General features: G+C 42.6%; 1 protein-coding gene across 21 annotated transcripts in view; it reads left to right on the forward strand.

The window, feature by feature from the left end:
- The first annotated feature begins 700 nt into the window (after nucleotides 1-700).
- cadpsb (Ca2+-dependent activator protein for secretion b) overlaps nucleotides 701-15034 on the forward strand; it is a 78810-nt gene continuing 64476 nt past the window's right edge. For 9 of the 21 annotated variants that reach the window (XM_052075429.1, XM_052075434.1, XM_052075415.1 and 6 more), the window contains exon 1: nucleotides 703-1303. In XM_052075429.1, the coding sequence (XP_051931389.1) occupies nucleotides 971-1303 (333 nt within the window). In that variant the 5' untranslated portion in view covers nucleotides 703-970. Of the gene's footprint in view, nucleotides 1304-15034 lie in introns of all 21 variants that reach the window. The other 12 variants (XM_052075423.1, XM_052075424.1, XM_052075426.1 and 9 more) reach the window with 4 other exon arrangements.

Raw genomic sequence — 15034 nt, forward strand, 5'->3', positions numbered from 1 at the left:
ATAAACTTATGTATGCACTTGTATCCTTTCATACAACAAAATGAGTCATGACTTCCCATATGAACGTTGCAATCACGGATTTCAGCCGGAGTAAATCGATTTGTAAGTAAATTGACTCCAAATCATCTTGAAGTCGGCATTCATGCTTTTGTGAATTTTTTGTTTGGTGGTGTGATGTGACTTTTTTTTCCTTTTGTAAAATAAGGTTTGGGGAACACTGTTGAAATCGCCATGGACACTTTTTGACATTGATCATGTCACATGCAGTTTTGTCTGTGCAGCGTGTACGGTTGCATTAGGATTCTATTTTCTGTCAGGGGATGTCAGCCAAAGAGGTTATTTTGCCTCTTCTGCTCTTTTTCATTCTTATTTTTATGGCCACTCTAATGGCCCCGGAATAGGTTTCATCATTTACTGCCTCCGTGCATGCAGTGCGGCGCACTGCTCTTACTCTTAACTGGCCTGCCCGTCAAAGCATTTCTTACACGGCAGCCATTTTAGGTGTACCGCCGCCGCCTCCAGGAAGCCGAGACGAGCATCATTCTCTCCTCTCCGTTCAGGACCCGGGACAAATTCGCTAAGCGCATGCGAGAGGCGAACGTGGAGGAACGTCGCCTGCTTTTATTTCATCCCCACCACCGCCCTCCACCCCCCAGCCCCGGTTTAAGCCCCTCCCCCCTCGCATCCGCAGCAGGGACTGTCCAATAAAAGCGAAAAAACACGTAAGCATCGACGCGGGCTCGGCGCAAGCGGAGGATGCTCAGTGGGAAGCGGCAATCAACTCTCAGCACCGCTCGCACTGTTCACTTCCTCGCAAGCCACCGAGTGCAACCTGGGCCTCTCCACCGACCCGACCCCGACTCTCATTCATACTGCGGCCGCACTCGAGGTGAGGAGGGCGGTGGGGGGGAAGACCTAATTAGGAAGGTCAGGCTCCTTTTAGTAGCAAGGTCATCGCCTCAAGAGGAAAATGTTGGATCCGTCATCCAGCGAGGAGGAGTCTGACGGGATAGTGGAGGAGGAGAGCAAAGAAGTGATGGCCCCTCAGGCCGGATCCCGCATCTCCCCGAGCAGGACCAGCGAAAGCTCCGGAGGACTTGCGCCCAGCAGCGGCCGCAGCAGCGCCCGACCGACCAGCCCGAGCCCGTCGGCCGCCAGCGAAGAGAAAGACGACCTGGAGAAGCTGCAGCGCGAGGAAGAGGAGCGCAAGAAGAAGCTGCAGCTTTACGTGTTTGTCATGCGATGCATCGCCTATCCGTTCAACGCCAAGCAGCCCACAGACATGGCGAGGCGACAACAGAAGGTAACCCCCCCCCCCACCCCGCCCCCACTTCTCACTCTCCTCTTCTTCCTCTTCTTCCTTTTCCTCCGCCGTGCAAGGGCATCGTTACAAAGCACATGCTGCTGATACGCCTCCTCTTTCACATCGCAGATGTTGTCATTGATGACCTACATAAGATACAGTACGGATATGTGTCGGGGGGTGGGGGGCGGGGGGGGGGGCGAAGGGCTATTGGGTAGCAGCAGGGAATACAGCACACCTCCGGTTTGTTTTTGGTGCAAGAAAAAAAAAATCCCCAGAGTGTGGGAGCATGATGATGTAGCACTCCAGGTATAGTGGAAAGGGAGGACACATGCTGCAGAGCCATACAGACAAGAGTGTTGCACATGCACAAAGCTCCACCGTGAGGTCACTTGTGCAGCCCAGAAAGCACATTCAGTGTGCAAGGGAGCGCCAGAACCAGAAGAAAGCATTTGGAATTGATACTTGTTGCCTTGAGCAAACGTATCGTGAAAAATAGCAATGAATAAATCCCTCTTCATCAGTTTGGCCTCCCAAGGTGACTTTTAGACTCAGACCTTTTTGAGCTTTTGTCTTGTTAAGCTTCACCACCCTCAGATGGCGAGTTATCCTACATGCATTTCAATTTCTAAATGTCTTTTAAAAATCCATACATTTGGACCGATCATTCGTGTGGTTCCAGGTTGCTGCTGTGCCGGACTCCATTCTGTTAAAAGTCACTACAGATGAACCTTGTGTATACTTTTTTTTTTTACGCTGACATTCACACTAAATATGCTGAATGTAAAATCCAACATCCAGAGTGAAAATGTATCAATCTGCAGGAAAAGCATTCACCTCTCCTCAGGTCTTTTCCACCCTGTAAACAACATCACAGAAATTGCAATTGTGGCTCTTTGTTTATATTTATCCTGATGTCTTCTTTTAGAAACTTTATGTTCAACATTTTACGCTGACTCATGTACAAGTGTATGTGGGAAGCTCAACCACAGTGTTTCCATTTATTATTTTTTTGTAGTCCCATTTGACAGAGGTTACCAACAGGCTAATGCATGCTTAGTAATGCACTTTTATATCTAGCAGCTCCGGCAGCCGCAATCCTTTGGGCTGTGGTTGAGCAAATACCTGAACAAACAATCCAATGTGCAAATCATCCAGACCAGAAAGTCTGTCGACAGTCAGGCTGCACAATTTCGTTTGATCCACATTTCAGTGAATGTATTATTCATGAGGAATAATAGTCCTTTTGCGAGAATGAATGGGGGATAAGGCTTGCGAAGTTTCTGAAAATGTCAAATATATGAAAGGAGAATAATTGCACGGAGCCCTGCAACAATCTCGGCATCAAAATGTAAGTCAATTACGTGGCATGCCATTGTTAAGCAGTCTTTTCAATGCAATTCGGTATTTGTCCAAAAGTAGCCGTCTTGCCTCGCATGTTCTCAAAAGCACATTCCTCGCGGTGTCGTCCATGCAGCCTATTACATTAAGGCTATTATGGATTAGTCACAGAAATATGATGAAGCAATTCATTTGTAATGAAACGACTCAAAGCCAAAACAAAACATATGGAGCGGCTCCATGGTAATCTGTTATTAGAGGGTCTGGCACGCAGGCAGCAGTCAGTGATGGACTATCACAGAGAAACAGACCGGGCTTCAAAGGACGTCAGCCCCACTGCTGCGTCTTCAACATGCCGCCGTAACCTTGTGAAAGGGCGACGTGCACAAAAGCGGCGAAATGGGCTTTCGACGGGCAGCGGAAAATACGTTTCCTCCTGGTAACCGAGTGGCGCCTTCCTGTAAGCTGCAGCGTGGCACTGCTGCTGTTCAAATGTCCCTATTTTATCTGGTAACGCATGCTTACGTTCAAGCCTAATTGTCTCGGGACACGCTTAAACTAATTGCACAATCTACACGAAAGGATGCTGGGAGTAAATGATTGAGGTTATTGATGGACATGGATTAGGTTGGTGATTAATGTGATTGCGTGCCCATTATTTTACTCCTGCGGGTTAGAGTGCTCCGTTTTTCATTAACATTAGGAAGCTCAGTGGAATTGGACAATGTCTAATAATAAAAAAAAATATATCGTTCATTACTGGTCACATGAAGCATCGTAATGACTAAATCATTACATGAATGTGCTTTGCAAAGCGTGTTGTTTGCAAGCACGATGATGAGTGCGGAACGAGTTTTGGTCCTATAGGACACTGTTGTGATGTCGCTAGAAATGTAACTCGTAAATGTTTCACTGAACGAGCAGGTTGCTGCCGTGAGATTCAAATCGATCGAGAACAAGAGAAGAAATCATGTTTTGCGCGGGACTGCTGAGCAGTGCGTAAAACACAGTTTACAATGTAACTGTATTTATGAGTGTTGTAGGTGATGGATGACAGTGAAGGTCAAGTGATGAGTCAGGCTTCTGTTTCAATCTCGATCGCAACTATCTCAATATTGTGTCTACTGATTGCTGCAGTATTATTGAATTTTGTTGGAGGCATGAGTTTTCTTCTGTAACACGTTATAAGCCAGATTAGAGGTCAGATGTTTAATAGGGGCTTTTGATGTGACGTATGTGCATGTGCACGTATGAATGGATGTTATAGTACAGCATCTGACAGGAGATGACAGGCTTATAGGAGGTGTCAGAGACCACCGTGAAGGTCAATTACTCTCACATCACCAAACTTCTCCAACGACTGCCTTCCACCATATTTGTAGCATTCAAACGTACAGTGGTTCCTCACACATGTATCCCAAATCATCTTTCCCCATTGATATGAATGTAAATGCCATTAATCTGTTCCAGCCTCTCAAAAAATACATATACAGTTTTTGTAATGGTTATTTTTAATAGGAAAATAGAATTCTTCACGTGCACACGCACACACACACACAAATCTTATTGTCCAGTGTCAATTCTCAATTTTTTTCCAAACATTGTTTTTGAACTGCATCTGTAATTAAAATTAACGAAACGATGACGTGCTTCAAAAATGTACAAATGTATGAAGTATTGCAAATAAGTGCTTTCTGCCACATGCGACACAAACCAAAGTGGAGCAGAAAAGGGTTGACATCTCCGCGATCGATCAGAAATTCATCCCAATCATAATCACCGTCATATAATCGCCCAAACCTACCTGCGTGTACGATTATGTCTGTCTGTCTGCATGTGTGATGAATATGTTCAAACAGCTTTTGCTTAAAGTGTTCTAACAACACCAACGATACCATTCCTTTTTGTGTGTTAGCATTAAGCCACTGGAAGACAAAGTTGTGTGGTGGTTTGAAATACAGACTCTCAGACTCATATGCTTATGAGTCATAGATTATCGTGCACTGTATGAATGAATACATCACAAATAATTTTCGGATTTGCTTTCCTCTCCCTAGTATGATTTGTTATTCTCGAAAGTTGGACTGACCCAATCATCTCCTAATAGAGCGCCTCTTGGCTCAGCACTTTCTAAGAGCATGCAGCCTCTCTGAGCAAGGGAGCCTCTCTGATGTGAATGTGAAGTAGAGTGAATTCAAATCAGTGCGAGTTGGATGATGGTTGCCTCTGCGCTGCGGAGCGTGGAAGAAAAGGACTTTAGAACTGCTTTCATGGCAACATTTGTCATTAGCTTGCTGTCATTAAGGCATAGTATGAGTAGTCAGTTCTCATTAATAAAAAAAAAAAGAGTGAACCCGTCGCTTGTCTTTGTGAATTCAAACATATTCTTTCGGAAAGAATATGGAAGAAGTCCACTCTCATCAGCAGCCACAACAGTGGGCACACATTGACCATTAGCTAAATCGACATAATGCCAACCACCGTCTTCTGACAGTGGCAATCAAAAATTGAGATTTTGATTGATTTTCGTGCAGAAGTGTTTCCTTTGAATGAACGCGTCAAAGGGAAAATTCACCAATCGTCTTTGCTGATTCATTCATCCCGTTGAAGTGATGTGATATATGAATAAAGTTAAGCGTGGCATTTCGGCGAATGGATGAACGACAGCTAATATAGTAAAAGAGTGGAAATAAGTGAGACGGAGGATAAAATGACAAAACAGAAAGAGGCAACGCAGATTCCCACTGATCGTGTGAGTGAAACTGCTGCTGAAACAAAGAGAATTGCATGAAGGTGTAATAATGTTCATTTCAGCCTGACAGTTGAGACTTTCTGGCTTTGAATCTTGACTCAGGTCACCTTTCTCCCCCATTCCAAAAACACGCATTGTAGGCTAACAAAAGAATCAAAGTTGTCCATACTTTAGTTGTGAGTATTTGGCCTCTCATCCACAAGTCAACTGGGCTAAGCTTACAAATGGCTAGGCCTGTCACGATAATTGACTTATCATTCGAGCGTTCAGGTTAGGGTATAAACCAAATATAAAATGAATGCGATGCTATTTTACAAACTCAAAGCAAACGTAAAACATATGTGTCAACTTCCGTAATCCTTGCAAAAATCTGTACCAAAATTTGAAATTGTCATGGCTAATAAATAATTGATATTTTGCAAGAACTTTTTGGTCCCTTTTTTTGACAGTAACTTCTACAAGTCATTAACCTTGTCAAAATAGCCTTCTTAGGTAACCCATACAGTAATCCCTCATTTATCACGGTTAATGGGGACCAAAACCACCTGCGATAAACGAAAACCTGCGAAACAGCGACCAATAAACACATACAGGTACAATCAATCAATCAATCAATCAATCAATCAATCAATCAATCAATCAATCAATCAATCAATCAATCAATCAATCAATCAATAAATAAATAAATGAGATATCTTTTTAAAGTCTGCGAGAAGCTGCAAAACAACAGCGAGTCACATAGAGCAACATATACAGTACTGTACTCCATATATATGGACATTTTTTATTTTAATTTTTAAAATATTTTTTATGAATATGTTTGAAAAAAAATCCGTAATGCACTGAAGCCGCGATAAACAAACCGTGAAATAGCTAGGGATCACTAACTACAAAGTGGACACCCCAAGTTGAGATACTTCATCAACATTCAGTCGCGGTGCTTCTTTCCGTCTCCTGTCAAGCAACTTGTTCGCCGCCAACTTGATCGCTTACTGTGTGAGGTGAGACTCACACACACAAACCCAGAGACACGCTACGCTAACAGGGTTGAAGCGGTGAGTTTTAGCTGACCCGAGGCTTCGTTTTCCGACAGCTGTAGTTGTACAATCACAGAAAGTTGAAAGGCATAAATGGAAGTTAGTTCCCGAGCCAAATGCCACGGCAGCGTGGGAACATTTTGCATTCAAGACGGATGAACGCAGAGTGCCTGCCGACATCAATGAACCGCTATGTCGCGTTTGTATGATGAAAGTCGCAACGCGACACACCTCAAAGTTCCTTGAAAACAATCATGCAAACCGATTTCTTAAGATGGGAACAAAAAAAAAAAACACGGCAGGGCATGGAGGGCCGTCAATTTGCCAGCAACATTTAGAAAGCCCCACGGCAGGAATGGCGATGCACCCGGGCTCGAGGGGGCTGGAGCCACGTCAAAAATTTTCATAGCCCCACTTTAGCCCCCTAGCATTTTATTTGATGTTCTAAAATATATTTAGGACTTATTTTCTCATCCCCTATTTATTGGTCAAGCCGCCCTTTAGCCCTGGGAGAGAATCCTGGAACTGCCCTTGATTCACAGATAGCACTACTTTTATTTTTATTTTTTATTTTTTAAGCAAAAGAGAGAGGTCCAAAATGCCGCATACTTTTGACATGCAGTTCAAATTGTCTCAAAAAAGTTACATTTCCCAAACAGCCATTGCAGCCTTGTACAACCAAGTAAAAGAGGACATTCAGAAGGCAATAAGACATCTCATTTTGTTCTGCCACGACAGATGTGCGTTGTATGTGTTATGCTAAGATTTGTTAAAGTGCAGTTTTTTTTAAAGAGCCAAAGTCGGTTTCATTCATATTTTTTGTAGACCTAAATATATTTTATGACTCTACACGACAGTGCTAATGTTCAAAACTCTTGACAATCAAAGGTTAATTGCTCTCAAAAACGCTGTATTTGAAGTATCATGCTCTAATATCATGACATCAGTGGAATAAAAAAACACCATCTGTAAAATACATCATCTTAAAAAAAAGTGTTATTGTGACAAGTCTACGTGTGGCCCTACGGGAGATGAGCAGAAAAAAAATCAATGAATGTAAGGCTCCTACAAATGCAATATTTATTTTCTTTTTAGAAGTATAAATTATATCGGGACGGCTAAGCACTTTATATTCAGAACTAGAATATTTGTCAAACGATGTAAGGGCCATGGAGTGAGCACAATGCACAACACTCCATTTTGATATACTCCTGGAAAATAAATGTCAGTTCCAATGCAACACCCGACCACAAAAATGTTCTATTTTGTTTTTTAAATGTCACCCCCCCACACTCACACACCCGCACTCCTCATACAGCGTTTATGATAAGCGATTGTATGACTACAATAAGAATGTTATATTTAAAAAAATGGTGGGGAGTTCATTATGCTGACAATTTGTCTCTGTAACAATATAATTCAACTGCAATTGCATTGTATTGTTTCTTGCATAAGAACATTCTCACTAGTTGTTTGAAAAAAAAACACATTTTCTCATCCAGGCACTTTTATTACTCTTCAGAGAAAAAAAGTTAGCAAGATTACATTTGAACATGTAGATGGGCCTCCTGGGGCGTCATGGTGGTTGACTGGTTAGCACATCGGCTTCACAGTGCACAAGTGCAGGGTTCGATTCTGGCTCCAGCCTTCGTGTTTGGAGGTTACGTGTTTCCCCATGCCCGCGAGGGTTTTCTCCGGGTCCTCCTGTTTCCTCCCACATTCCGAAAACATGCATGGCAGGTTGATACAACACTCTAAATTGTCTGTGGATGAGAGTGTGAGCGCGGATGGTAGTTTGTCGACGTGAGCCCTGCGATTGGCTGGCAACTGGTTCAGGGTGTCCCCACCTACTGCCTGAAGAACGCTGGGATAGGCTCCAGCTTGCCCGCGACCCTTGTGAGGATAAAGCGGATTAGAAAATGGATGGATGGAAGGATGGATGGGGCTCCTAAAGAGTCACATGAGAGAGCGAGTCAGTAAAAGGGAGCTCATGTGGAATCATTTGCATGATTAGGTAAGAGCTTTAAATTGAGTTCTGTCTGCAAAAGGGCATCCTTTGACAATAAAAGAGGCTTTGCAGTCAAGGTCAAAAGTGGGTTTGGAATGATTTAGCATCATTAGTGAATAGTGACGGATTGTTCATCTGCGCGAGGATGTGTTTTAGGAAGAGTGTACGCCTAAAAGCAGCAAAAATTAATCCCTGACCTCCAGTTTGTGCAGGCATGGCTCATCATCATACTTTACAAATATTTTGCTTCCAACTCTGCCAGCGGTAGATGAACTTTTGCCTCCATGATTCAGGTGATAAAACAGCAGTCGCTGATGAATTGAACACACCAGGACACTGTTGTTAGTCGAAAAAAAGCAATCGAAATGAAAATGTTGCCCCGGGGAGCTTTTGCAGGACAATTTAGGATTTGGAGTTTCTCTTTTCATCCCTCACACAACCTGCAAGTGCATCTGGGCGCCGGCTCCAATGCAGCATCTCACATTCTGACGTTCGCTCTGCACTGGTTGATTTCTATTTCCGTTGCGCACGTGTTAATTAAACCTTTATGTCCCAGCAGAGCCCACGTGTTCCTGAATGTTAGACGTCGACTGCAATGGTCCCCCCCCCATATCCCCCCTCCCTGCCCAACCTCGCTGACGAGAATAAAACAGTTTCATGATTGAGCGAATCCACAAAGCTTAAAAGGACCTTCAGGTTACTTAGTATGTACAGTACGTCCTGACCGATTAATCCGCTCTCTCCTATCTATAAATGTGACTGTATCCAAAACCTAATCCCGTGTTCTTAGTATGTAACATAAACAAAGAAAGGGACACCATGCTTTTTACTGCACTGTGATGAATGGATGATGCTTTGGCAACATGCCGCTTGAAATGTACAATGTGTTGCGTGTGTTGTCCAAGACCACCACAAGTATTTCACATACTCACTTAGGACAGATACAGTAGCCACATTGTCTTGTGTATTGAAAGGCAGACGGGTTCATAAGAAGGGTTTGCGGCTTCGGATTTCCATATGTATGACACGGATACAAATTGTTGTTGGTGTCCGTGTGCCCTGCGATTGGCTGGCAACCGGTTCAGGGTGTCCCTCGCCTACTGGCCGAAAATAGCTGGGATCGGCTCCAGTAGCCCCCGCGACCCTTGTGAGGATAAAGCGGATCGGAAAATGGATGGATGCATGAAATGTTTGGGAAGTGCGTATAGTTCAGAATCTGCATATAGCCATTTTTTTTCTGGATTTCCCACTCGTTTCTATGAACTTTTATGGAAAGTTTTTCTCAAATGCGCATGCATCTTCCAGTCAGATACAGAAGTGGGTGTCTGCAAAGTAATTGAGTGCTGATCCTAATAAGGATCGCTCTTGGTTGAAGTCTGCTCTTGATTCGAAGGCATTCGAGCAACTATGTGGCATGCAAATTATAAGATATGAAAGTCGTCATTCATCTGCAACCTGAATTCTTTATGAATTCCATTTATTCACTTCTGATTCTCAGTCAAACTGTTAAAAAGCGGCACGGCTGCAATTGGCACACGGCAATAAAAGAAACTGAGTGCGTAAACAAGATGTTTGTACTGATAATTTATCCATGACATAAATGTGCAAAATCAAGGTGTGTTTATGAAGGGCGCCAGAGAAATGGCCTTCCTTCCCGCGTGAAATGATCTTTAGTCTTACAGCAGTAATTGCTTTGATAAAATTAAGTCTTCTGATGAATGTGTGAGAACGCGCGTCAGTCTTTGGTGGATTTTGTCTCAAACTGGAATCATCTTTGCAACTGCTGCCTTCCCTTTCCTCGTCATAAATGTCATGTCAGAATAAGATCTTTTTTGTACTTCGCGATGACGCTAATGGCCACTATTCTGAGCGGCGAGATATTTACCCGAGTTATGTGACGTGAAACGTTTTTTTTTTAAGGCAGAGAATCATGACTGCAGTCTGTGTTCACACCTAACTGCCAGGCTTCTGACAAAAAAAAAAAAAAACATGAGTTGGAATGTGATTGGTTAATTCTGAACATAGCCCCATCCGGGTTTATAAGGGGGTGTGCATATTTTTGCAATCCCATTATCTGAATTTATTGGTCACTTTACAGGTTGAAAAAAATGATGTGTCCGTCTCAGTCCATCTCATTTTTTTTCACAAGCCTGGCAATTGAATAAATCTTCAAATTGTCCAACCCAGTTTTATTTTTTTTTTACTGATGCGTTTATAAGACTTCATTAGGTAACATAGCTAGGGGATGTCAGACGTTAACAAACACCCAATGCGGGGTTGTAAATATACCGTAGATATTTTAAATCATAAATTCATCTGCAACCTCTTGATGTTCTTCCCCCAGACAGTTTTGATAGTTCCATTTTGCCACGACCTTTTCAAAGTGCCCTGCTGATCTCAGTCTGGAAACCATGGGAAGTTCATATGTCCATGTCATTTATGTCATAGTTGTGTAAGGGCTCGTTTTCTGCTCGCTAACTGCATGACTGAAGACCGGGGCCGAGCAGGATTGGTGCTGTGAGGGAGTGGGTGGTGTGATAATGGATGTCTGTGACGAGAAACGGCTTAGCTGGTGGTGAACATGGTGTTCTCTTGTGAGCTTCGGCGTCGCCACAACTTGTAGTATGACAGCGCAGTGGAGGATGCGACCTGCTTGCTTTGTGTCTGCAGAGCACACACCTGTCTGTTTGCTGACCCCCCGACGAGTGCCGTTTACTCACACAATGCTGCATTTGTTTGTCTTTTGCTGCAAATGAACGTGAACATGTCTGCCCAGGGGGGAAGAATAGCCTGAGCACCTGTCTTTGCGTCTCTGTAGTGTTGTGACCATAATGGCTTCATGGAAGTGGGTTTGCTGTATTTGACTTTGTGCAGCTGTCATGTACTCACTACTTTGCTCTCGCGTGGATCGTGACTGATTGAAAACCCAGAAAGGAATCAAAGGCAGCTGGAATGTGAGCAATAATGTGGATTCAGAAATGTTGTCCAAACTCTCTTCTCTTTTAGAGTTCTTTTGAAATGTTATACTTTTCATACCTATTTGTCATGTCCTTGTTTACGATGATAATAATGCAGCGTGTTATACCGGAGACAAATTCCTTGTGTGTTCTACATATTTGGCCAATAAAGATGATTCTGATTCTGATTCAGTCCGAACAAAGCTTCACTCAAGTTGGACTGCAGTATGTAGTCTCAAAGCTGCTAGCAAGATCTGGACGTAGCTTCGCTTCACCCTCACAAACGCCCACCTAGCCACACTTCCCTCGCGTCTTTGCCCAAAGAACCCCCCCGGCACGCGACATTGCAAACATGACTTTCACGATGGAGTACCGCCGAACACGAAATGCTTCCCGTTTGATGTTTTTGGGGTCAACACTCAAAACATGAGCAAATTGATCAATTTACCTGATGACCAGATGAGAATGGTCACGGAGGTGTTTGCAGTCACCTTCAAAATGTCTTTTCTTTTTCAACACAACACAGAAAACTCTTCTTTTGATTTACCTTTGTGAGGGCAAACTTTTCAATACAACTCTTGTTTTCAATCTCATTCAGCCATATCGAACGTTGTGGTGAATAATTAATCTCGCTGTGGATATTGACTTTTATCTCCAGGGTATATTATGAGGCAATAGTTTGAGATGAAGTTGGTTGTGTATCATTTATCGAGTTTTCTAGAAAGCTTTGTGGTTGTATTTCCCGCCCAGCTATCTTAGTTTATTTTATTGTCGAATTAAATTTGCACCTACTTCTGTGAAATAAATGTGAAACTTGATGGACAGACTATGCAGCCTCTTAATTCAGGAAAACACCGTCAACTTTCAATGCGATGTACAGTAATTTCAAGTGGAAGCTTTTTACAAGTATAATTCAACACATGACAACACCCGGGCTGGGTTATACGCTTTAGTCATTTAGATAATTTATCTACCCGTTCAAAGCGCTGCAAGGACAACTATGTCATGCACAATATAATAAATAAATTGATAAGCACCTAGGGTTGGATTAGGGCGCACGGGACGGTGCACCGTTCAATTTAATTTGCTTTTGCATCCAATTTAAAAATAAAAAAAAATACAAATCAGATGCAGATGTCACATAGAATAAGCACCACCTTCGGCTGCTTACCCTTCCGCTTAAGGGATGGCGTGAAATTACACGGACGTACACTATCCACTGTACCTGAGGATAAATTAATTCAAATGTGACTAAATGTTCAAAATAGGTCATAGTGACTCACGCAGTCACAAACAGCATCTGGGCGAAGACATCCAGTCGAGTAATAAAGTTTCCATGCATAATGCCCTTGCCTGGCTTCTCTATTGATACTCGGGGGGTGATTAATGTTTACTTCACTGCTGCAAATGAATCATTGCACCCTGCCTGCTGCAATCTTGATAACAGCCATAGAGAGAGAATCAATATGCGCCAAGTCGGGAAAAATATGTCTTGGGAATGTGGAATCAGATGAAAACGTAGGCGCTTTCCCTCGCTCATCAATATGGTCACTAATCAGTGCAGCTCCCCAATCAACAGTCTCTCGCTTTTGTACAGGCGATATTTGATCATGTTGCTACAGAGATTAATAGTCTGTCAACGGGCAAATCACAAAAGGGCCAAATCTAATGATTGCATTAAAAAAAACTTCCATATTTTAAGGATTTATTTTATTGTCATTTACACCGCCCGCGGAGAAAGTCAAAGCAACTAACCACTTTGGCTGACGACTCTTTTGACTCATATTAGTTCGCTTTGGGAATTGTTTTGCACAAATATGTTTACCTTATTTTGGAAGCCAACAATCATTAACCAGCAATCTGCTGCCTCACCCAGCTAAGAGCAACATTTCTCACACATTGAGGCCTTTAAAACGGTGGAGAATGGCAGTTATTCCGCCAGTTGCCGTATTTACGGTTCAACCCAGCCAAATAACGTTTTGGAACCCTAACTGTAATCTAATCTGGTTAGTGATTGCACCGCAGTGTGTGTTGTTGGCATAACATTACCGTCATCATACTTTAATAGTGTAGTTGCGGCACACTGCGTGAATTTACAGTGAATATTAATTGGGGTCCGATCGATTAATCAATCGATTTTGGCTCTTTTTAAAATGGGCAAAAAACGTAATTTTCTCCCAATTTCAGCCTTTTAAATTGTTTTATTTATTTGAATACCGTATTTTCCGCACTAAAAGGTGCACCTAAAAGCCTTCCATTTTCTTACAAGCTCACAGCGCGCCTTAAAATCCGATGCGCTTTGTCTATGGTCATAACGGTAATATTTTGACCCCAAAATGGCTCCTTACTCCTAAATTTTAATGACATCTGATCATTCTGTGGGAGTTTTCTTGAGTGCAGCTCCATCTAGTGGATGCATTGTATATTGCGTCTTATAATGTGGTGCGCCCAATGTATGAAAAAAATTACAAAATAGGCCATTCATTGAAGCTGCGCCTCATAATCCAGCGTACCTTTTAGTGGGGAAAAATAAGGTATATTTTATTTACCTCCAAATGAAACCATAACTAGCCTTCTTAGTGTAACTCACCAGTCGTGAGGGACCATCTTGCTTTTTGATGAAACACTTACCTGTGATTGACTGGCGGGTGTTCCTCTCGTTAGCTGGGCGACAGGCTTCAGCTCACTCGTGACAATAATGAGAATGATCCAGAAAATGAATGGATGGAGTTGTTAGTATTATGGCAGTGTCTCAAAAAATCCATCCTATGATTAGCTTTGCTGCTGACAGATTATGGGTTATTCTCATTTTTTTAATTTAAAATGTTTTGTTTTTTTAAACCAGACCGGTTGGTGGGTGGTGACAGGCACGCAGATGTTATCGAGATTGCCTCACAGGCACATGATATGGAATGCGTTTGCATATTCCTCCCACACCAAAGACTGTCACTTGCTAACACATGCGCATATATATAAACACATACACACGCACACACACATATAGTACCGGCTGGTTATTGTGCTTGTATGGTATACACAACAGCTTGAAATGTAGACGACTTTTGTCATAGGGAGATGGTCGCTCGATTGACTTTTAGGTCACTGACTCTATTAGCACGTGTGAAATCAATTGAAGGACATTTCGACTTGAATGAGGTCAAACAAAGGGGAGAAGAGATCAGAGGCGCATATTATTTTAATTAGGTTCTTTATGCGCCTATAAAATATCTCAACATTGAAGCTAAAGTGAAGTGCCGGCATTCATTTGAGCACTCTTTAAATAATATTACTTAAGCAAGTGAATTATGTAGTCGGCGGCCCGGTGGTCGACGGGCTAGCGCGTTTCCTCCCATGTTCCAAAAACAATGCATGGCAGGTTCCCGGAACACTCAAATTATCCCGAGGTGTTTTCTATGGCAATTCTGATGATCTGTCATCCAAAACTGTCCGACATAACTTCATGACATGAATTTGTTTGCTGCTACAAGTTAAAAAAAAAATCTCACAGGGCTCTTGTGAAGTTTGGTCAAACTTTAATAAAGAATATCATTTCCAGACCCTACAGAGACGACTTGTTTGTGTAACAGAGTTTAGTAAAGATGAATAGATACCACTAAGGTTCTATTTCAGTGTTAT

The sequence above is a fragment of the Hippocampus zosterae genome, chromosome 9 (genome assembly GCF_025434085.1).
Source record: "Hippocampus zosterae strain Florida chromosome 9, ASM2543408v3, whole genome shotgun sequence".
Taxonomy (NCBI): domain Eukaryota; kingdom Metazoa; phylum Chordata; class Actinopteri; order Syngnathiformes; family Syngnathidae; genus Hippocampus; species Hippocampus zosterae.